The 22541-nt window shown below is 36.6% G+C and overlaps 1 protein-coding gene across 2 annotated transcripts in view; it reads left to right on the forward strand.

Annotated features, from left to right (window-relative positions):
* Positions 1 to 12153, forward strand: part of CPA3 (carboxypeptidase A3) — a 28456-nt gene extending 16303 nt beyond the window's left edge. For both annotated transcript variants that reach the window (XM_050778195.1, XM_050778196.1), the window contains exons 9-11: positions 866 to 1068; positions 3343 to 3427; positions 11575 to 12153. In XM_050778195.1, coding sequence (XP_050634152.1) covers positions 866 to 1068; positions 3343 to 3427; positions 11575 to 11762 — 476 coding nt within the window. In that variant the 3' untranslated portion in view covers positions 11763 to 12153. The remainder of the gene's footprint in view (positions 1 to 865; positions 1069 to 3342; positions 3428 to 11574) is intronic.
* The last annotated feature ends 10388 nt before the right edge of the window (positions 12154 to 22541 follow it).

A 22541-nucleotide genomic window follows, 5' to 3' on the forward strand; every position in this document is an offset into this window, starting at 1 on the left:
TGAGGGATGTTTTGCTGTGTGGAAGGAAATGAGGAGGAACGGACTGTTTATCAAACCATCTCTTACTTACTACATCTAGTTTGCTAATAATTAAGCACAATCCAAATGTACAAAAATTCAGAAAATCTGAATAAAGACCTCCGATTCCTCTGCTTCCTGATGTGAGAAATGTCAGCAGTTAAAAGCAACATAGAGACGGTTTTTCAGATATTTAGTGAGAAGAGTCATCTGGAGCAAAGAAAGTGAAAAAGTGTAATGGAAATACGATGATAAGCAGAGGCCTGCTACATCAGACGATGCTTTAGTTGCTATACAACTATGACTTTATCACTGCCTAGTTTCAAGGAGAAATTACCATTGCCCCAATTTATATTTTTCTTCTGTGCCTAATTTTGTTGAAAACATCACCTGAGCTCTTAACTGTATTCTGCCATAATGAACATGATAATAGCAGCAGCTACCCCTAATTGAGAGCTTTCTGCTGAAAAACGCTGAAGAAACTTTTGCCCAGAGAAGGTAATTCACACCAGCCCCCAGCGCATTAGAGCTGGGGTTGAATTAGAACTGGAGTCTATCTGGCTCCAAGTCATGGGCTGCTGCTGATTTATTATTCCTGTGGCCTTGGGAAAGGACAAGGAAATAAACAAAGCTCAGAATATTCCAGTGGGCTAAGTCTGTTACAATCTGGCATGTGTGTGAAATGTTTATCTGTAGTGACTATGATACAAGGGACATTGAAGCAGCCCTGTAAACATGAAAGGCAAAAACATTTAAACCATTCTGTGAATCTATAATACATTAGAAGAGGTAGGAGCTGTATGGATGGGGAGCAGACTATGGTCTCATCCACTTATGTCTTCTGCAGCCATTCCTAATACCAACGACCCATGTGCAGATAACTATCGGGGCTCTGCACCGGAGTCCGAGAAAGAGACGAAAGCTTTCACTGATTTCATTAGAAGCCACCTGAATGAAATCAAGGCTTACATCACCTTCCATTCCTACTCCCAGATGCTATTGTTTCCCTATGGATATACATCAAAACTGCCACCTAACCACGAGGACTTGGTACGTAGACAAAAGCTTGCGCTTAATGCATCGACACCACCATTGACTTTCAGTCTATTCTTCATTAACTAGAGTATGTTGAAAGAATTTCACATTTTAATGTCAAAGAAAAGAACTAATGAAATTTGCCTTGAAGTTAAAATCATGATCTTGAATTTTTCATTGACAAAAGTAAACTCTTTTAATGTGATTTTCAGGAGGAAAAACAAATCGGGAAGAAATGTCTATGCAAGGCACAATAGAAGCCTATTACGACACAGTTCCCTGTGGGGTTTAAGAGTTACCATGGGTCGTACGGTAAAACCATGCATGGAAAAAGCCTAATAGAACAGCAAAGACATTCACTAGTCCTGCCCCCCAGATATCAGATTTAAGAAGATACGTTGTATTTTTATCCTCCTGATAAACTTGGAAAGTATACTTTTACTATCCAAAGAAGACTATAAATGTTTGTGAAGCTTCCTCACTAAGAATATGTTATCTTTCCAAAACTATGATCCATTAAGCACCTTTTATTAATAAAAACTGATTTGATAATGTGAGCTTTAAAAAAAAAGTCTGCATATGGGTTCCAATGAATCACAGGAAGTAACAGAGTGAATGTGTGGATAGAGGGATAAATATTTTGAATTGCTATAGTAGAAAATAAATAAAACAGAAAAAGTTTAGTGGCCCAGATCTCATGGTGATTGGCAAATATAGCACGTCCGGTAACAGCTGTGGTTCAAATACTGCCTCATAAAATATTTTAAAATTAAAAGGTTACAATTTTCATTTTGACCTCAGTTCATTGTGTTTAGCACAACAGCATTTAATGTTAATTGGAGCAGAGATCTGAATCAGTCATTAAAATCATCTCCATATATACAACAAAGAAAACACACCAGCAATATATGGCCCATAGTCATTTATTATCCAATCTATGTGATAATCTGAGTGCATGAGTTCAATTAATGCATATAAATGTACAGCACTGTGATTTCAATCCACTGTTAGGAAAATGACATTATGGGTTAAAAAAATGCTTATCCACAAAAAAAAACACTTTGAGTAAAATGAGAGTTCTTTGCATAGCAACTAAATTGATTGAGAAAAAGAAAAATTCTTGGTTATATACATTACACGTATCATCTTTTAAAAATCTTTACTTGTAAGTGCAAATATGTTAGTAACTATATTCCATTAAAATTCATTCTGACAATCACTCTCATAGCACAAAACACTAACGTGTATTAAAAGGTCATGACAAAATGCCATTCTGAAAGAGACACCCTAATTAACAACTATTTTAAAGAGTGATCAACCGCCCTTCTTCCCTTGGTATGCTGAAGTCAGATGAGTAGAGAAGATCCTGTAGCAATATGAGCCTGTTAGGGACCAAGGAATGTAAAACATGGAAGAAACTAGAGAAATCGTCAGAAAAGACAATAATCTGAAGCCAAAAAATATGGACAGGAAAAATAATGTATATTTTATATTTTAAAAGAAAAGAATGAGGAGATAGAGAGAGAGAAAGAAAAGGAAGGGTAGAAACACAAAATGAGATATGGCATTACTGTATATAATTGACAGCATATTTAAGTCTTCATTTTTTAATTTTTATTTTTTTAGACGGAGTCTCACTCTGTCGCCAGGCTGGAGTGCAGTGGCGCGATCTCGGCTCACTACAACCTCCGACTCCCTGGTTCAAGTGATTCTTCTGCCTCAGCCTCCCGAGTAGCTGGGACTACAGGCACATGGCACCATGCCCAGCAAATTTTTTGTATTTTTAGCAGAGACAGGGTTTCACCATGCTAACCAGGATGGTCTCAATCTCCTGACCTCGTGATCCACCCACCTCGGCCTCCCCAAGTGCTGGGATTACAGGCATGAGCCACCATGCCCAGCCAAGTCTTCATAATTACCACATATATTACTGAAAATAAGTTTCTCATTTAACCATTTATTTTCTTTTGATCTTCAAATGCCAAATAACGAGTAAATTTGACTTTTTTTCATCCCTAGTAATTTACATATTTACATATATATGTATGTATGGGCTTTGGTTTTGTTAAAACCAGGAACTGAATTCCGGCTTCACCAGTTGCAAGTAACCAGGAAATAGTACTGTCCACCTTATAGGGTTGTTACGAGTCTTGAAACTCAAAATCAAGGGCTAAGCACAGTGACTAACCTGTAAGACTCCATTAAAAAATTGCATACATCCATAATTACATATTATTTGGTATTTACACAGTATTCTATTATTTCACTCTAACTTTCCTTTCTCTCCAGGCCAAAGTTGCAAAGATTGGCACTGATGTTCTATCAACTCGATATGAAACCCGCTACATCTATGGCCCAATAGAATCAACAATTTGTAAGTCATTCCTCTTATTTACTGAGCCCTTTCCCTTAACTATTTTTTATAAATATTAAAGAAAATCATAGAATTTGCAATTTATGTTAGAGCATCTGAAATTGCTAATTTAAATTCTACTTTTTACAGGATATTCTGAATTATATGTGAATCTAGGTGATAGATTCTGCCCTTTTCTTGGGATAAGATTTTTCTAGAAACAAATTATACTGAACTTTTACAGGGTTACAAGGTCAACAGAAGCTATTAAGTCAAGACAGATTTACAGTTTAATTCATCTACTTTCCTGTTTCCCACCTCTACCACCAACAAGGTTGCATCCGTCCAGGAATTAATGAGAATTCACTGGAGCGAGAAAAAAAAAAAAAATTAGCCAGGCATGGTGACCTATGCCTGTAGTCCCAGCTTCTCTGGAGGCTGGGTTGGGAAGATCATTTGGGCCTGGGAGGTTGAAACTGCAGTGAGCTGTGATTGCGCCGCTGTACTCCAGGCTGGGCAACAGAGCAAGACCTCATCTAAAAAAACACACACACACACAAAAGTAGTTGGAGCAGAGTCTACATTTTTTTTTAACCATTTAACTTTAACTGGACTCTTTCTTACTTGCCTTGTCTGCATGTAAGTATGGTCTATTCCCTAGCTCCCGATAGGAAAACAGATAGAAAATCAGTTTCAGTCCCTCTGGTCATATAAAACAAGTTATTTGTCCTTCTCACTTGCTCCTTCTCGCTATGTTCAACTGAAAGCTGTATGCTGAACTAGAAAGGAGATCACAAGACTCTAGTTCTGTCACTTTTGTTTTATATTCTCAGCACCATTTCTTACTCTTCACTATTTTTAACTTTGTGTTGTCTGTGTGTTTTTAAGTTATTGACTTGGATTTCTTGGCCTTGATTTTCTTGTCTCTTGTTCTATATACAAGGAATCAGTAATTTTTTTTCTGTAAAGGGCCAGATAGTAAATAGCTTTGTGGAGGTACAGTCTCTGTTGCAGGTACTCAACCAGAGCATCATAGCTCAAAAACGGCCATAGACAATAAGTCAGCAAATGGGCATGATTGTGTGCCAATAAAACCTCATTCTCAGAAACAGGAGGCTGGCTAGGATTTGCCAACTCCCATACTTTATACTAAATAATATCTGCAAATATTTATAGAGTCTTTACAAGTTAGGCACTGTGCTTACCCTTTGATTTTCACAATCTCAAGCCTCATGACAACCCTATGAGGTGGGGAGTACTATTTCCCAGTTATTAGTAACTGGTGAAGCTGGAACTCAATCTCAGATTTTAACAAATCGGGAAGAAATGTCTATGCAAGGCACAATAGAAGCCTATTACGACACAGTTCCCTGTGGGGTTTAAGAGTTACCATAGGTCATATGGTATGAATCACTGATCTAAGCAAAACCTCTCATTTATAGACTGAAATTCAGATACAGAAAGGTTTCATCACTTTAGAGCAGAACAAAAACAAAAATCAGCATTCAAGACCAGAGTTAAAATTAGATACCTACCACTTTGCCCCAAAGCAGCAATATTAAGATGGCACAAAAATGTAAATAGTAATGTTTAATGTGAAATGATTATATTTGCATATAAACACCATATCCAATCCTTCATCATCTTAGAAATAACTAAACATAGTACTTCGTGAGCAAGAATAGTTATTTGAGTTGATAAGAACCAAGAAGATTGCATTAGTAATAAAATTTATCTGTGAGTCACATCATGAATTAAAAAGTTAATTTCAAAGTACATTTCTTGTAGCTTCCTTCATGCACCAAAATTGCTAGATCTGCCACTGGTTCTCAACCCAGTGCTCTTTTTTCCTATTCTACATATTCTACTCCTTCAGAATTTACATTCTGAAAAAGACAAAGTTAAGATTTGTAGTTCATAACACCAGATCTCTACTTACTAAGAGACATTCAAACTGATACTACAGAGAAAATATTTCCATTTATGCCCATGTATCTCTGGCTTCAGCTCTTGCTTCAAATATAATTTTCACTTAATATTAATAGTACAGGTTATTATATTGAACACATTTAAATAATACTTTTTAAAATGATACAATTTTTTAGAAAACACTGTATCAAGTAAGCAATAAATGCAGCACACATTAAATCACCAGTATCACTTTGTATGGATCCCTTTGGGCTGAAATCAGATTTCTAGTTTGGTACAGTTTCATTTAGATTTGTTCTGATTGAATTTGTTGCAACTAATATTGTGCCTTGAAATAAGTAGGAGATATTTTCTTAATGTTGAACATACTCAGAATATGCTGTCAACAAAAACGAAATTATTTTATAGAACTGAGTAAAGACTTGTTATTGGCTAGAATACAGAGTGGCACATAGGTGGCACAGTACAATGATTAACAGCATGAACTCTGAAGACACAGCCTGGGCTTGAATCCTGATTCAACTGTCTACTAGCTATGTGTTTTTCAGCAGGTTCCTTACCCTGAGCCTAAGTTTCTTCTTCCGTAAAATGGTAATTGTTACTTACATTTGGGATAGGAATTAATTAAATGAGTTAACATGCATAAAGCACACAGAAGGGTACTTGGTATTTAGCAAGTGATTGTTATTATATTTTATAAATGCATACACATGTTTTAGTGTGTACACATGGAGATAAAGAACAGGCTAAGTATCAGGTTAAGCCAATTAAGTTCTGGCCAAGCACAGTGACATACACCTGTAGTCCCAGCTACTCAGGAGGCTGAGGTGGAAGGGTCACTTGAGCCTGGGATGTCGAGGCTACAGTGAGCCATGATCATGCCACCACAGTCCAGCCAAGGTAACAGAGCAAGACTCTGTCACATACACACACACACACACACACACACACACACACACACACACACAAATTCTCTATTTTTTTTCTCAAAGTAAAAACTTGCAATGTTGTATTTATTTTGTGCCTTAATACAGTTTTTGTTTGCCAATTTAAGATCTAGAAAATACGAAATGTCTTCTACTTCATAGTATCACATAATTATGAAAAATCAAATTCCATACATTCTCAATGACCACTATTAATCTTAATGACAAACTTCACATAAAGTAAATCTCTCAAAAGAGAATAGTCATGCCCTTTAACCCTTGGAAATCACAGAAGTTTACTCGGCTGCAAATAGAGAGCTACTTCAACTAGAAACCGGTCAATTTTATTAAAATTGTCTAGCATATCCTAAATTACAAGACAAAATTCCTATTTACTTTACCTCCTTTGCTACCAAGCTCGCATCTTAGCATGGTTTCTTTCTCATGAACTTAAATCCAACTAGCTAAAAGTGGCATCTTTTTGATCACAGAAGCCAGTATCTGTATTTCAGCTCACATGCTCCATAAATTATATGCAATATTTGACCCTGTTAATAACTCTTCTTCTTGCCATTCCTTTAGCTTCCTTGACTTTGAACTCTACTAGTTCTCTTCTTCCTCCTCCTCCTCTTTTTTCTACTCTCTTGCTGACTGCCTCTAAAACTAGATATTTTCCAAAAAATAGGGTACAATATATGGATACTTCCTCAGGTTCTCTCCTTGGGTCGCTCCTCTTACTTTTGACTCTCCTCATCATGAAATGACCTCTATCCCCACAGGCTGGAATCCCTCATTTGTTACCTAGGGCCTCAGGCAATCACCTTTTAGCCACTCAGTGAACCAACCAGACCAAAATAGCAGTGCAAAGCCTTTGGAAACTATATTGTCAGCTGAGCACGGTGGCTCATGCCTGTAATCTCAGCACTTTGGGAGGCCAAGGAGGGAGGATCACCTGAGAACAGGAGTCCAAGACCAGCCTGGCCAACATGCTGAAACCCCGTCTCTACTAAAAATACAAAACTTAGCTAGGTGTGGTGGTGCACGTCTGTTGTCCCAGCTACTCAGGATGCTAAGGCAGGAGAATTGCTTGAACCTGGAAGGCAGAGGTTGAGCTTCAGCCTGGGCAACAAAGTGAGACTCCATCTCAAAAAAAAAAAAAAAAAAAAAAAAAGCAAAACTGTCTAGGTGTGGTGGCACATGCCTGTAAACCCAGCACTTTGGGAGGCCAAGGTGGGCAGATTCCCTGAGGTCAGGAGTTCAAGACCAGCCTGACCAATATGGTGAAACCCTGTCTCTACTAAAAATACAAAAGTTAGCTGGGTGTGGTGGTGGGCGCCTGTAGTCCTGGCTACTTGGGAGGCTGAGACAGGAGAAGCACTTGGACCCGGGAGGCAGAGGTTGCAGTGAGTCCAGATTGTGCCATTGCATTCCAGCCAGGGTGACAGAGTGAGACTCCATCTCCAAAGAAAAAAATATATATACTATATTGTCATCAGTATCACAAGACACAAAAGTAGGCCAAGGGCCTGTTTACTAAACCTAAACAGGGTGACTACCTGCTAAATTGAAGATTTAAGTTACAATTTATTATTTAATGTAATAGCTAAAATGTCCAGAATATAATCAAAAATCACTTATAATACTAAAAACAAGAAAAATTACAGCTTGAATATAAAAAGACAATCCATAGATGCCAACGCTGAGATGATTGGAATTTCAAACATTGGAAAAGAATTTCAAAGTTGCCATCATAAAAAAAAAATGCCTCAACAAACAATTATAGATGGCCTTGAAACAAATGAAGAAATGGAAAATATCATCAAAGAAATATAAGATATAAAAAGGAACTGAATGGAAACCACAGAACTAGAAAATACAATAACCTGAACAACGAAAAAACTGGAAGGGCTTAATAGAACAAATATGACAGAGGGAAGAATCAGTGAACTTAAAGACAGAACAATCGAATTCACTCACTCTGAAGACAGAAAATAAACAAAAAAATAAACAAACAAAGCCTCAGGAACAAATAGCATAATAAAACATCCAACATTCATGTCATCAGTCCAAGGAAAATATAGATAAAGGGAACAGGGGCTGGAAAAAAATGTTTGAAGAAATAAAAGCTGAAATATCCTACATTTGACAAAGACATAAACTAACATAGTCAAGTAGCTGAGTGAAACCCAAACAGGAATAACCCAGAGAAACTCACATCAAAGTATATCATAATTAAACTTCTGAAAACTAGACAAAGAAAAAAACCATAAAAGAAATCAGGCCGGGCGTGGTGGCTTATGCCTGTAATCCCAGCACTTTGGGAGGCTGAGGCAGGTGGATCACAACCTCAGGAGATCAAGACCATCCTGGCTAACACGGTGAAACCCCGTCTCTACTAAAAATACAAAAAATTAGCCGGGCGTGGTGGTGGGTGCCTGTAGTCCCAGCTACTCAGGAGGCTGAGGCAGGAGAATGGCATGAACCCGGGAGGCCAAGTTTGCAGTGAGCCGAATCGTGCCACTGCACTGCAGCCTGGGCGACAGAGGGAGACTCCATCTCACAAAAAAAAAAAAAAAAAGGAATCAGAGAGAAATGATTTAGAGTTAAAAACAATTCCAGTGACAGCAGATTTTTCATATGAAACCATGAAAGTCAAAAGGAAGTGACATTTTATCAAGTGCTGAATGAAAAAATCTATCAACCCTAAATGCAATAAATTCAATATCCAGCAAAATATTCAGAAATGAAGGAGGGAATAAAGACATTCTCATACAAAGGAAAATCAGGAGATATGTCTCCCGCACACCCACTCTTAATGGCTAAAAGAACCCTCTGAACAAGAAGGAAATAATCACAGCAAAAGGCTTGGAACTGCAGAGAGGAAGGAAGAAAAATGGATTCAGTATAAATAAATTAAATAATAGACTATCTTTCTTCATATGATGATTGAATCAAAAATTGTAAGTTTATTTGATGTGATGTTCAATGTATGTAGAGAAGTACTCAAGACAATTGTACTTTAAAAGTGGGAAGAGAAAAAGGATCTAAAAGGAAGTAAAGTTTCTATACCTCGCTTGACATAGTAAAATGTCAATACCATTAGACTGTGATAAGTTATATATGTGTATTATAATATCTGGAGCAACCACTAAGAAAACTAAGCAAGTGACATACTTTAAGACATTATAAATCAATCAAATGGAATCCTAAAAATGTCATGTAACCAAGAGGAAGGTGGAAAGCAAGAAAAGAAAGATAAAGGGATAAAAACAGAAAGAACAAAAAAAGAAATAAAATAATAGCACAGTTAAGTCATATCAATAATTTACCTACATGCACTAATTAAAGACACATGGGCAGAATGAACTTTTTAAATTGTAATTCAACAATATGCTGTCTATAAGAAACTCATTTCCAGTATAACAACATAGATAAGTTGAAATGAGAATGATAGAAAAGATATACTATGCCATTAGGAAGAATAGCTATATTAAGTATCAAATAAAGGGAATTTCAGAGCAAAGAAATTTGCTAGTGACAGAGACATTAACAATGATAAAAAGGATCCATCCCACCAAGAAAATAATGATCCTAAATGTGTGCACACCAATTTCACCCATGATGTCTATGCCAATAATTTAAATATTCATTTTTCCAAGCTCTTTCTTGAATGTCTTTTTGATGTTAAACGTATCACTTCGTCTTCCTTTGCCTTTTCTTTTTCCCATCCTAGCGCTGAGTTCCCATTTCTTTTAACAGTATGTTTTTCCCAGCTACCCAGATTGAAACATCAATCATTTTTATCAAATCCCAATGTTTCTTACATGGAATCCCTCAGTTCTATTTCCAATGTGGTGACTCTACCCTAGTTCAGGCTTTCATTTCACAATACCTCATAACTGGTTTCTATTCTTTTCAATCCAGATTAACAATCCTAAAGTACTAAAAGGCCTCCAAAAGAAAATTTAAACACCTAGTCCCGATTCACAAGGTTTTCCAAGTTTTACTCACAAACTCCCACTGCTGCCGTTGCTCTGGTCCAGCTGGATCTCATTAGTTTCTAACAATGCCTCCATGCTTTTCTATCCTTGTAGTTCACCAGCCAGAATTCCTTTCTTCCATCTCCAGCTGAAAACACACTAGCCTTTCTTCAAGGTTCTCCTACAATATCACCTCCTCCATCATGAAGGCAGTATTTGAGCTGGCACTGGGCATGAAAGGCCATACTCCTCATCAAGAATAATCTTTTTTCTTTTAAATCTTGATAAAATATTGTACCTTTTCTTTGGTACTTAGCATATTCTGCTCTGCCTCTATTGACTTATACCTTGACTTCTGCCTCCTAAATTGTAAGTTACTGAAGACACCAGTGGCATCTTCTGCATTTTTGTACCCTGCAACAATTACTCTCCCCAGTGCCAAGAAATGTGTCCTGTAAATATTAAAGGTTTAATAAATATTTGGTGACCAATTTAAGAGCCAACACTATCTCTTTTCATCAAAATATCCCTTCTCTCTTTCTTCATCAGTTTTGAATTCTTTCAAATTTTCAAACCTTTCAGACTGTTATTATTAAACTCATTACTTGTCCTAGAACATAAACACCTTCCCATACAAAAAAAAACCCTTTTATATCACATAAAGCAAATGTGAGCACATAAATGCAATTATTATATGTATATGCACTTGTATATGTATACAGCCTCTAGATGTGTGTTATATGCATATAACCTTTAGAAGTGTGTTGATATTTCCAAACTTTTTATCAAAAAATAGAACCTTGAGTTAAATTTCATAAAAGTTTACATGGAAATTTTGAATTAGGAAATTAAATATGTCTTTAAAATAACTAAATTACATTTTCTTGGTCTTTTGACTATGAAATAGTTTACCCCAGCAACATGAAAAACAAGAGACCTAAGCTATTAGAAGAAATGCAATTCTATGTATCTTGTGTGTATAGTTTTTCCCTGGTGGTTTTTAATGACCAGTGACTGCTTAGCTGGTTTCCTCAGCTGCTAGCACTTGCTCTGAACACGTCTGCAACAATGTGTGCCTAGGAAATAAACTCCAGTTAGTAGTGACCCAACCAAAATGTAATATTTTAAATGCAGCACACACTTGGTGGATTCCAAAGTCATGATTATGCTTTACTATGCACTCTGTACTATTCAGACCACTACTCTCATTCATGACTGCAATTAACTGTATACATAATTATTTTTTATTGCTAATTATACACCACTGATTTCCACTTTTAAAAAAACATTAGCATTTGTCTCTAATTAAATATTTACTGCTTGTGTTTTACAGACCCGACATCAGGTTCTTCTTTAGACTGGGCTTATGACCTGGGCATCAAACACACATTTGCCTTTGAGCTCCGAGACAAAGGCAAATTTGGTTTTCTCCTTCCCGAATCCCGGATAAAGCCAACCTGCAGAGAGACCATGCTAGCTGTCAAATTTATTTCCAAGTATATCCTTAAGCATACTTCCTAAAGAATTGCCCTCTGTTTGGAATAAGCCAATTAATCCTTTTTTGTGCCTTTCATCAGAAAGTCAATCTTCAATTATCCCCAAATTCAGCTTCTATATCACCTGAATCCTTCTCTCGCTCATTTAAGTCCCACGTTATCACTGTTTGCTTTTACTTACTTTCAGTAGCACCATAATGAAGTAGCTTTAAGTGAAACCTTTTAACTACCTTTCTTTGCTCCAAGTGAAGTTTGGACCCAGCAGAAAGCATTACTTTGAGTATTTTGAAAGGTGATATACAGTGGGGCACAGAAAATAAATGAAAACCTTCAGTTTCTCACAGATTTTCACCATGTGGCTTCATCAATTTATGTGCTAATACAATAAAAAATAAAATGCATTTAATGCTTTAAAATTCATCTTTTTATGATAAACTATATTCTCCGTATTTCTCTATAGCATTAATAATCAACATTAATGCCAATCAGTCTGTTAATAAGAAATAATATCTTCAATTTTCAAAAACATAATTTGCCTATTTTTTTCTGATACAAGTAGACATTGTTTATATCTTCAAAAAAGCAAAAGGATGTCCTAGCAGGAAATAAAATGGTTCATATAGAGAGGAATCTCAGTCCTTTAAACAACCGATCCAGTTCTCATCAGCATAATGTACATTAAATTCGAAATAGTTTAATTTAACCTGCCATAATCAGAAGAAACCACCTGCTAAAACATCTCTTTGCCAGTACGGACACAGACAAGACAGTCTGGTCAGCTGTGACCCCTGCCCTCCTGATGGATAGAAAGGAAACCTGGAAATGTACTATAAGTTGAGGAGAGAAAGTCATGTAGACCAAAGGCAATCAGAGTAACTTGCTGCATTTGTACTATTTATACTCCTATTATTTAAGATGGTATTATTGGATAGCTTCTCCCCAACACCAATACCTCAATGTGTGATCAAGTGGCAACAGTGGTAGTGTTTACATTCCCAAAATCCAGACACAGATGCCTACCACTGGACTGACTATAATTTGAGGGACAAGTAGAGAGTTCCTTGACTTCCAGTAAACTTACTTCTTAGAACACCCTAGACAGTTTTCAATGATTGGGAAAGGTCCTGAGAAGTTAAGTCAATAAACAATCTGGGACATGCCTCATGAATCCTTTAGGGACCCATAAAAGACAGGATGCCATCAAAGCTACAAGATGATGGTGTGCTGTGATAATCAGGAGGTAGATAAAAGTTTCCCATGCAAAATTGTCCAGGAAAAACAAATGTAAACTAACAAAATTGCTTTACAAGGGGAGGAGGGGAAGGTGACAGAGTCACGAAAGTAAAAGACAAAAATGTGGCTATGAGATTATATTGTCTCTTTAAAAATATGGTATCTATATCTAAATATTTAGCATTCCAAACTAGCTTCAGAACGTGGGAATGTAAATTTGTTTCATTATACATGCCATATGGGAATTATATACTCACTCACACTTACTCAAATGAGAAACGATTGAAGTATATTCTAACCCTAAAATTCATATAAATACCTCTAATTCCATTGAGCCTTTAGGTGGAGGGGATAAAAGAGATAATCCCAATTGCAGAATATTGTCACATGTCCAACCATCATTCAGTTTATAAAGACACAAACGTTGTACACACTATTTGAATTATTATGCAGCTTAATATTTTTTTCTCAATCAGAAAAAGAAAAATTAGCCTGAGTGGCTAAAAATAAAAAATCCTAACAAGATCTCATCCTAACTAAATAGTTTCTGAATGGCATCTGAGGGCATTTACTTCTTTGACTGCATATGAATTGTGAAAATAAATATGTGAATACAAATATCTACATTAAAGTTAAAACACTAAATTTTTACCTCATTTATGAGAAAGTTTGAGTGGTAAGTGCTGTGATTCTTCCCTTTTAATTTTTCATCCATCAGTAAAAGTACTTTGTACCCAAGTTACAAGTTGTGCTATACATCACAATATTCTTGACAGAGGCCAGGCACAGTGGCTCATACCTGTAATCCCAACACATTGGGAGGCCAAGATGGGAGGATCACTTGAGCCCAGGAGTTCAAGACAAGTCTGGGTGATAAAGTGAGACCCTATCTCTACAAAAAAAAATAAAAATAAAAAATTAGCCAGCTGTGATGGAACATACCTGTGGTCCCAGCTACTTGGGAAGCTGAGGCAAAAGGATTGCTTGAGCCCAGGAGGTCGAGGCTGCAGCGAGCCAAAATCATGCCACTGCACTCCACCCTGGATGACAGAGCAAAACTCTGACTCAAATATACATATGCACAGATACACACACATACATATTGTGTATATACATATATACACAAAATATATACGTGTATATACATACATACAAAATATATATGTAAAAATATATATATCATTCATTTTCCAATGTTCTTACTATAAAACTCAAGAGGCATTGTTTCATATTTTGAAAATGTGTTCTGTTATAGCAATATCTAATCGTTGAGGTGCACATCTGAGATGTACATCTGTTATGAAAAAATGAAACATCTTATTTTTACTCATGCAAATAAATGTTTCCAGTAAGCCTTATGACTCCAAACTGATCTTTAAATGTCATATCAGAGGTCTCTTCCCCACATTTGACACATTGGATATGCTTTTTGACCACAGAAGTGCTCACTGGCTAAGTGAACATTAGGCTTACTAACAAGAATATCTGTTTCTCATTTAACACAAACGTTTATGCCTGATTTTCTTTAGATGAAAAAATAAAGAACCCCCAAAGAAACTTAGAACATATCATTGCAAAGACACAAATTTTCTCTGTTCTCATGTTCTCCCTAGACTCTTTACCTCAAAAAAAAAAAAAAAAAAAAAAAAAAAAGTTTAAATTATTTTGACCTTTCCGAAGGGACGGATGTTGGGCTTTTCTGGACATGGGAAAAGGTCAAGGACAGAGAACTCTTCTTGGTCCCACCATGTGGTTCCCAGTGCTATAAACTAACCTTTTACCTTTAATATAGAAAATGGAAATGGGAGGTTTTCTAAAAGAGAATATGCATTGGTCCCCCAAATCTACAATGAAGTATTGCAGTATTAAGTCAATGTTAAATTTCCCAGGATATAAATCATACAAAGCAGCAGTAGCAAGAAATGTACTTAAATACTCACTTATTTGAGCATCTAAAAGAAGCAATGGAGTCTAGAAACTGTTCCTGACCACTGACCCTCAGAGACTGCATATTGTTCTCTAAAATCTCTCCTCTTTTCCTTGCCCTCTTTCTTCACTCTATTCTCCCTTATAATAGGTCTCCCAGTTTTGAACCAGGCACATGGCCATACATATAAAAGTTCTATTTCCAAACTCCCTGCAAATAGAATCGTAGGGCTACTCAAATTTTCTCATAAATAAAATAAAGTTTTAGTGTTTTAACTTTAATATAGATATTAGTCTTCACATGTTTATTTTCACAATTCATACAAAGTCAAAGAAGGAAAATACTCTGGGATGCCATTCACAAACTATTCAGTTAGAATGAGGAATGATCTTGTTAGGATTTTTTATTTTTAGTCACTCAGGTAATATTTTTTTCTGATTATGAAAAGAAATATGAGGCTGGGCGTGGTGGCTCATGCCTGTAATCCCAGCACTTTGGGAGGCCGAGGCGGGTAGATCATGAGGTCAGGAGATCTAGACCATCCTGGCTAACACGGTGAAACCCCGTCTCTACTAAAAAATAAAAAAAAATAACCAGGCGTGGTGGCGGGTGCCTGTAGTCCCACCTACTCGGTAAACTGAGGCAGGAGAATAGTGTGAACCCAGGAGGTGGAGCTTGCAGTAAGCTGAGATTGCACCACTGCACTCCAGCCTGGGTGACAGAGCGAGACTCCGTCTCAAAAAAATAAAAATAAAAATAAAAATAAAGAAGAAAACAGAAATATTAAAATGCATACTAACTCAAGTAAAATGGTATGTAAAGCTTTTGTACCTTTTATAAACTAAATAATGGACGCACACAGGACAATATCAAAAATTGGACTATTCTAGTCTATGAGTTGTAAGAAGAAACATCATATGGCAAAGTCCAGAAAGCTCACTTCAAAGACCTCTGGAACACTGTGGCTCTTTTTTCTTTCTCTTCTTTTTGGCTGCAATATAATTGTGATGGCTGACGCTGAGCAGTCATCTTGAACCACAGATGATCTTGAAAACTAAGGCAAAGAAAATGACAAAAGGAGCCTGGGCCTTTTAGGACTTCACCAAGCAGGGATGCTAATCAAGGCTTGGACCACCTACCTTAGTATTTAAATATGAAAAAGAAATGAAGGTCCTCTTTAGTGAAACCACTGTTAATTTGGATCATTATTCTTTACAATCAAGCCTAATCCTAACTGATGCAACAAGCCAGAAACAACTGGTATAACAGTTCCAGATGGGTCACAGATGGAAATCCTTGGAGGATATGTAGTGTTACGCAAAATCACAGAGCTAGAAATCAGGAGGTTTGGGCTTGAATCCTGACTCTACTACTGAATGATATCTAGCAAGACACTATCACCTTTTGCCTGCCCTGTTTATCTCGTAGCTTTTTGTTAAAATTTGAGATCATAGATGCTCACCAAGTTAATCCACTAATTTCCACTTTGTGTTTGGGACAAAGTAAACTTGTCTTAAAAGGAGTTGGCTCAGGTGGTTCCTACTTGAGGTAAGTGTTGGATGGTATCAAAACAATGGGTGCAATTGCTGCTCTCAAGTGTGGTTCTTCACCAAGTTCCACTACAATGGGGTATAAAGTAATGTGTGCGTGTGCATGTGTACATTTTCCTGTGTGCAGAATTTTCATCAGATTCTTACAATATGGGAGTTATGGACCCTCAAAAGTTTAAGCACAATTGAATGTAAAACCAAACATAATTTGAAATCATGTTTTCACACATTAAAGTAAAAATTAATTTCAACTCTGGAGCTTTTGATAGTTATTTGCTCCCTTTTTATTGTTGTTTCTTACTATTGATTTCTTCTTTGTTTTATGATGATCTTTTGAAAAAAATATATAAAATTTCCCTTAGATGACTGGAAAATATAAAACAGTTTCACTGAACAAAACCAGGAAAATTAAATATCTCAAAATTGTATGAAATAATTAAATTCTGCCAACTTATTTGTAATAATACTGCGGTCCTTACAAATGATGTAATATTTTTAACTGTGCATGCTATGATATTTTGAGAGATCCTTACTTATTTCCCTCAAAAAAGTTAACCCACCGAAATGGGAAAAGCAGCAGCATTCTTTTATTAGGGAAGAACAAACTTATGGAGAATTATGTAAAGTTAAGATTACCTCTGGTTGCAGAAGATGCCTCCTTTTCATTCAATTGGTGACATACAGAAAATTATGGGTGGAACTCAAATTAGGGGAAAGAAATACATGGCCCCTTCCAAACTAGAAGATTTTATTGCATAAAACCACTTTGAAAGCTACATTTTCTAAATAGTTAGACTAATAGGAATACATGGCAATATTTCAAAGATTATGGCTTTACACTTCTTTCTCCTCCTTTTTAACACAATTGTATTTCATGATTAAAATGCCAAGCCACTTTTCTATAATGAGTCATAATAGCATCTTGAAAATTTCGGCAGCATATATATAGGCTACTGTCAGAATTTTCTTAGGCAAAGCTTTTGGGAGACTCTCTTGCATTTCATTGTCACAAGATCCATTATACCAGGACAGATCTCAACCTCCCTGAGTAATATCTATCTGAGGGTTATAATTTTGTCATAAAAATTTACTCTCACATGAACTTAGCATAAAAGGTCTCCGTCCAGAAAACAGGAATTGAAATGGATATATTATCACTTAAACTGCTTTTTCGCTCACTTATCCTTCAATTACAAGCCTCAAGTTCACTGGTGTCAAGAGAGGTTAAACCAGAAAAATGTAAAACAATTTTTGAAATATGTGAGGGAAATTTGACACTTAACATTCCAAATGCATTATTATTGCCATGGTATCACTGAAATGTGCTATTGCCTCATTTTACATGGTGGATTAAAAGCTTAAAAGACTACTCATGAAAAAAAAAAAAAAGATCCATAGGTACCATTTCATATATAAAACAATTTGCAAGAACTCTGATTTCTTTTCTTATTCAAAAAGCCTCCAATTTCTTTTTTTTTTTTTAATCGCTGCTTTGCAAAACTTAAATTTAAAGAGATAATTAAATTTTCACAGGGCAAAGAATGGGGAGGTGAGAAAGGCAAGTTTTGAGAACTGCAATCATATTGGCAGTAATGTGCTTATGAAAAGTAACATTTGCATAGTAGTGGTAATTTTTAAATTGCCTTCGCATGCACATCTGCATTTGATCACAAGTCTATGAGACTAATTTGGGGGGAGGTTATTATTATCCCCTTTTATATATTAGAAACTTATGACTCAAAGTACTTCAATGACTCACATATATAAAGTTGCAACTTGAAAACTAGATCTTCCCACTTTAAAATTTCAATTATTTCCATTACACTACACTGTCCAATGGTCATCACTTCTCTATAAGGCAGAAACAGCAAGATTGTCCAGTTTATGAGTCATCAATTTAAATTCTAATTGTCAAGCCATGCTAAAGGTACATCGTCATAATGACCCATCAGACACTCTTCTGAACCAGGGATTCTCACACTTGAGTGTGCATTGGAATCACCTGGGAGGCTCACTAACAGACTGCTGAGCCCTACTCATGGAGTTTCATAAAACAATAGGTCCTGGATGGGGCACAAAAACCTGCATTTTTAACGAGTTCCCAGGTAATGTTGATACTGCTAGTCCAAGAACCACACTTTCAGAACCACTGATGCAGAATAATTTTAAAATTTTCTCCTATTTTTTCAATTATTATTTCTTCAATTTTGGTGATCTTTATTTATTTATTGCAGTTTATTGGCAAAAAAATAATTTACTCATAGGTTTTATCTTTAATTAAAATTATAGACAAATCAAATAAGAGAAGAAATTAGGATAACAGTTCCATTTCAATTCCTATCTTCTATTAAAATGTTTGCAAAAAACAAAACCAGGTGCGGGAACACAGGTTTACATATTTTAAATCCATTACACATTAAAATAGTTTAGAAATATACAGAAATAATTAAAAATAATAAATAGTCCTTGCTTTGATGTGTTGATTCCACAGATTTTAAGGTAACTGACTGTAATTTTTATTATTCATATTCATATTTTATATTTTATGTATTAATCTATTGAATTTTAAATGTTTTAAGTTTTATGTTAAATGTCATATCCAAATCCACTTTGGGAACATAAAAAAAATGTAACTTCTGCCCAGGGGTGGGTTCATTATGGCTACATCCAACTGAGAAAACTCTGGCTTGAAAATCATTATAAAAATTCCTTTGGTGATGAGCAGTCACTTTCTTAATAGTAAAACTGGGAAAATTCTGTGAGAAATATTTGCAGAAGTATTTTTGGAGGTAATAGCGTTTGTTTCATGAAGAGTAAGAAAAGATTCCAACTGGTATGATTCTTTGGCTGTCATACAGACAGGGTTATGGGATAATCTGAGGACTTTCTTATGTGCAGGCATCCCCTGATATTGCCACTTGACAAAGCTCAATTGTGTCTGCTCCAACTGATCTTCTACAAAGACAGAGAAATGAAGAAAAGGTAAGAAACAAATCTAGGCTTTTTGGCAGAAGACTGGAAAGAGAAGAATCAGGAAGAAAAACTTAATACAGGGGCCAGGTGCAGTGGTTCGAGCCTATAATCCCAGCACTTTGGGAGACTGAGGTGGGAGGATCACCTGAGGTTGGGAGTTGGAGATCAGCCTGGCTAACATGGTGAAACCCCGTCTCTACTAAATACACAAAATTAGCTGGGTGTGGTGGTGCACGCCTGCCATCCCAACTACTTGGGAGGCTGAGGCAGGAGAATCTCGCTTGAACCCGGGAGGCAAAGGTTGTAGTGAGCCAGGATTGCACCACGGCACTCCAGCCTGGGTGATGGAGTGAGACTGTGTCTCAAAAAAAAAAAAGATTAACGTAATACAATCCTATTCTCCCTAGCCCCCTGCCCAAACTTCCACTTTCTCCCAAAATTATCTAAATAGTCTGCTTCCCAGCCTCATTGCAACCCAACTGTTCATTGCATTTGGTCCATAGAGAGCACGTCTTTGAGATGAGTTGCCTTTCCTCAGGCCTTGGATTAGGGTAGCCTCATGATTTGGCATGTCCAGTATATTTCCTATTTAAGGATTAATTTTTTAATAAAATAACTTTATAAGAGTTAAAGATCTTTTATTCCTTTATCTTATTCTAAACCTAATATGTTTCTGGTATACATTTTGGTTTTCGTTGTTGTTGTTGTTGCTGTTGTTATTTTGAGATGGAGTTTCACTCTTGTTGCCCAGGCTGGAGTGCAATGGCGTGATCTCAGCTCATTGCAACCTCCGCCTCCCGGGTTCAAGCGATTCTCCTGCCTCAGCCTCCCGAGTAGCTGGGATTACAGGCACCCACCACCACACCCAGCTAATTTTATATTGTTTAGTAGAGACAGGGTTTCACCATGTTGGTCAGGCTGGTCACAAACTCCTGACCTCAAGTGATTCGCCCGCCTCAGCCTCCCAAAGTGCTGGGATTATAAGCATCAGTCACCACGCCCAGCCTCTGATAAAAATTTTGAAAGACTAAATAAGAATACAGGAATGACCGTTGAATGTACAACAGATGTTGCATACAAAGACTTTGTAGACACCCAAAGGCAGGTTTGAACACAGGCTTCACCACTTACTAACCATGGTCCATCAAACCATCTATGAAATTCAGATAATGGAACCTATGTCTAGAGAATATTATGAAGATTACAAAAGAAGTATATAAAACATATGGATAACCAATTGTCCCAGTTTGCTCAGAAATGAAGGATTTCCCAGGATGCAAGACTTTCAGTGCTAAACCAAAGCAGTTCCAGGCAAACTGGAATGGTTAGTCACCAAGTAGCAGTGAAATGTTTCTCAAGTAAAAATAAATAAATATTAGGACTCCTTTTTCTTCCCTTCTAATTTTCTAGAAGCTATTTTCATCAGAAAAATATATAAACTATATTGATTAGCAGCCATTGCTTTGCTATCATGTATTACATACTTTACACAAATTATATCAATTATTCTTTAAATAAGCCCTAGGAGCTAAATGCCATTTTAATCACTCTTATTGTGACAAATGCCAATATGGAGGCACAGAGCAGCTAAATATCCTCCTCAAAGTCACATAGGTAATAAACAGTAAAACAGAAATTCAAGTCCAAGTAGTCAAGTTTAAAATTGTGTGCGCTAAACTCTTTATTCAGACCAACAAACTTAGCATCACCTGGAGCCTGCTGGAAATGCAGGATCTCATCACCACTCCCACCCAAGACTAACTGAAGCAGAATCCATGCTGAAATATAACGCTACATCACCTGGGACTTTTACAGTTGGAAATCATTTAGCATCTTGAGCTATAGAGAACATTAGCAAAGTTCCGTTTCATGCCCCTGATTTGAGGTCACAAATCTAATGCCCAGAACCTCTAAAAAAACACGAAAAAATTAATGAAGGAGACTAAAGTTGAACTAAAGTAAAACTCACCTCTCTGAAAATCTAGCCAGACCTTGGACCACGAAGTAGACTTAAACACACTAAGAAAACCTGGAACTGAAACAAACCCAAAGAGTGGAAAGCACAGAGTCAGAGTGGTGGCAGTTGTTTTCCTTCAAAATATACCTGCTTAACACATGACCAAAACTGTACTTTTGTCCTAAGCCAATGCATCAGGAAGCAGGGAGAGAAAGAGACTAAAACATTAAAGCATGTTGAAAACTAACTCTGAGATGATCCACTGTTTGTGCTGTTCAAGTTCACAGCTTTGACATAAAACTGAAAATATGAGGAAAATTCATAATTAGGAAACTTGCTTATGGTTAGCATGAATTTAGAGTTTTAAATATAAATATAAATTAACAAGTATTTAATGTTCTTTTCAAAAGCAAGGTCTTAGTAGCAATAATCTATCAAGCACTCTTACCAAAAGCTGAAAGCACAGCAATAAAATCTCATTCAGCACTGAAACCAGACACACAAAGTCAGAAGTGATGAAGTCATTATCGTTTGCTAGATTAAAAACACTCAGTCTCAGTAACAACTCAGATCCAGTTCAGAGTAACAGCTTCAGTCTATCAGAGTAAATATTTTATGTGCCAAAATATGTTGGGTACACAGTCTGTACCAAATTATGTGCTTAATTAGCTGCATTTCATCAGATGCCTTTATACAGAGGCTACCTCTTCTATATGACATATTTTTCTATACAAAGTGAATAAAATAGTCCCTGAAAACAACTGCATTTAGGAAATAAGACTGTGATTCTATTTTCAAAATTCCTCAGCTAAATCTAAAAATTTTTTCTCATGGTTTTTCTTTTTTAAATAGTGCATAAATATCTTATATTTTCATTAAATTTAAATTGAATTTTTAGGCCGGGCGCGGTGGCTCAAGCCTGTAATCCCAGCACTTTGGGAGGCCGAGACGGGCGGATCACGAGGCCAGGAGATCGAGAGACGATCCCGGCTAACACGGTGAAACCCCGTCTCTACTAAAAAATACAAAAAAACTAGCCGGGCGAGGTGGCGGGCGCCTGTAGTCCCAGCTACTCGGGAGGCTGAGGCAGGAGAACGGCGTAAACCCGGGAGGCGGAGCTTGCAGTGAGCTGAGATCCGGCCACTGCACTCCAGCCTGGGTGAC

This window comes from Macaca thibetana, chromosome 2 (assembly GCF_024542745.1).
Source record: "Macaca thibetana thibetana isolate TM-01 chromosome 2, ASM2454274v1, whole genome shotgun sequence".
In the NCBI taxonomy this organism is placed as follows: Eukaryota; Metazoa; Chordata; class Mammalia; order Primates; family Cercopithecidae; genus Macaca; species Macaca thibetana.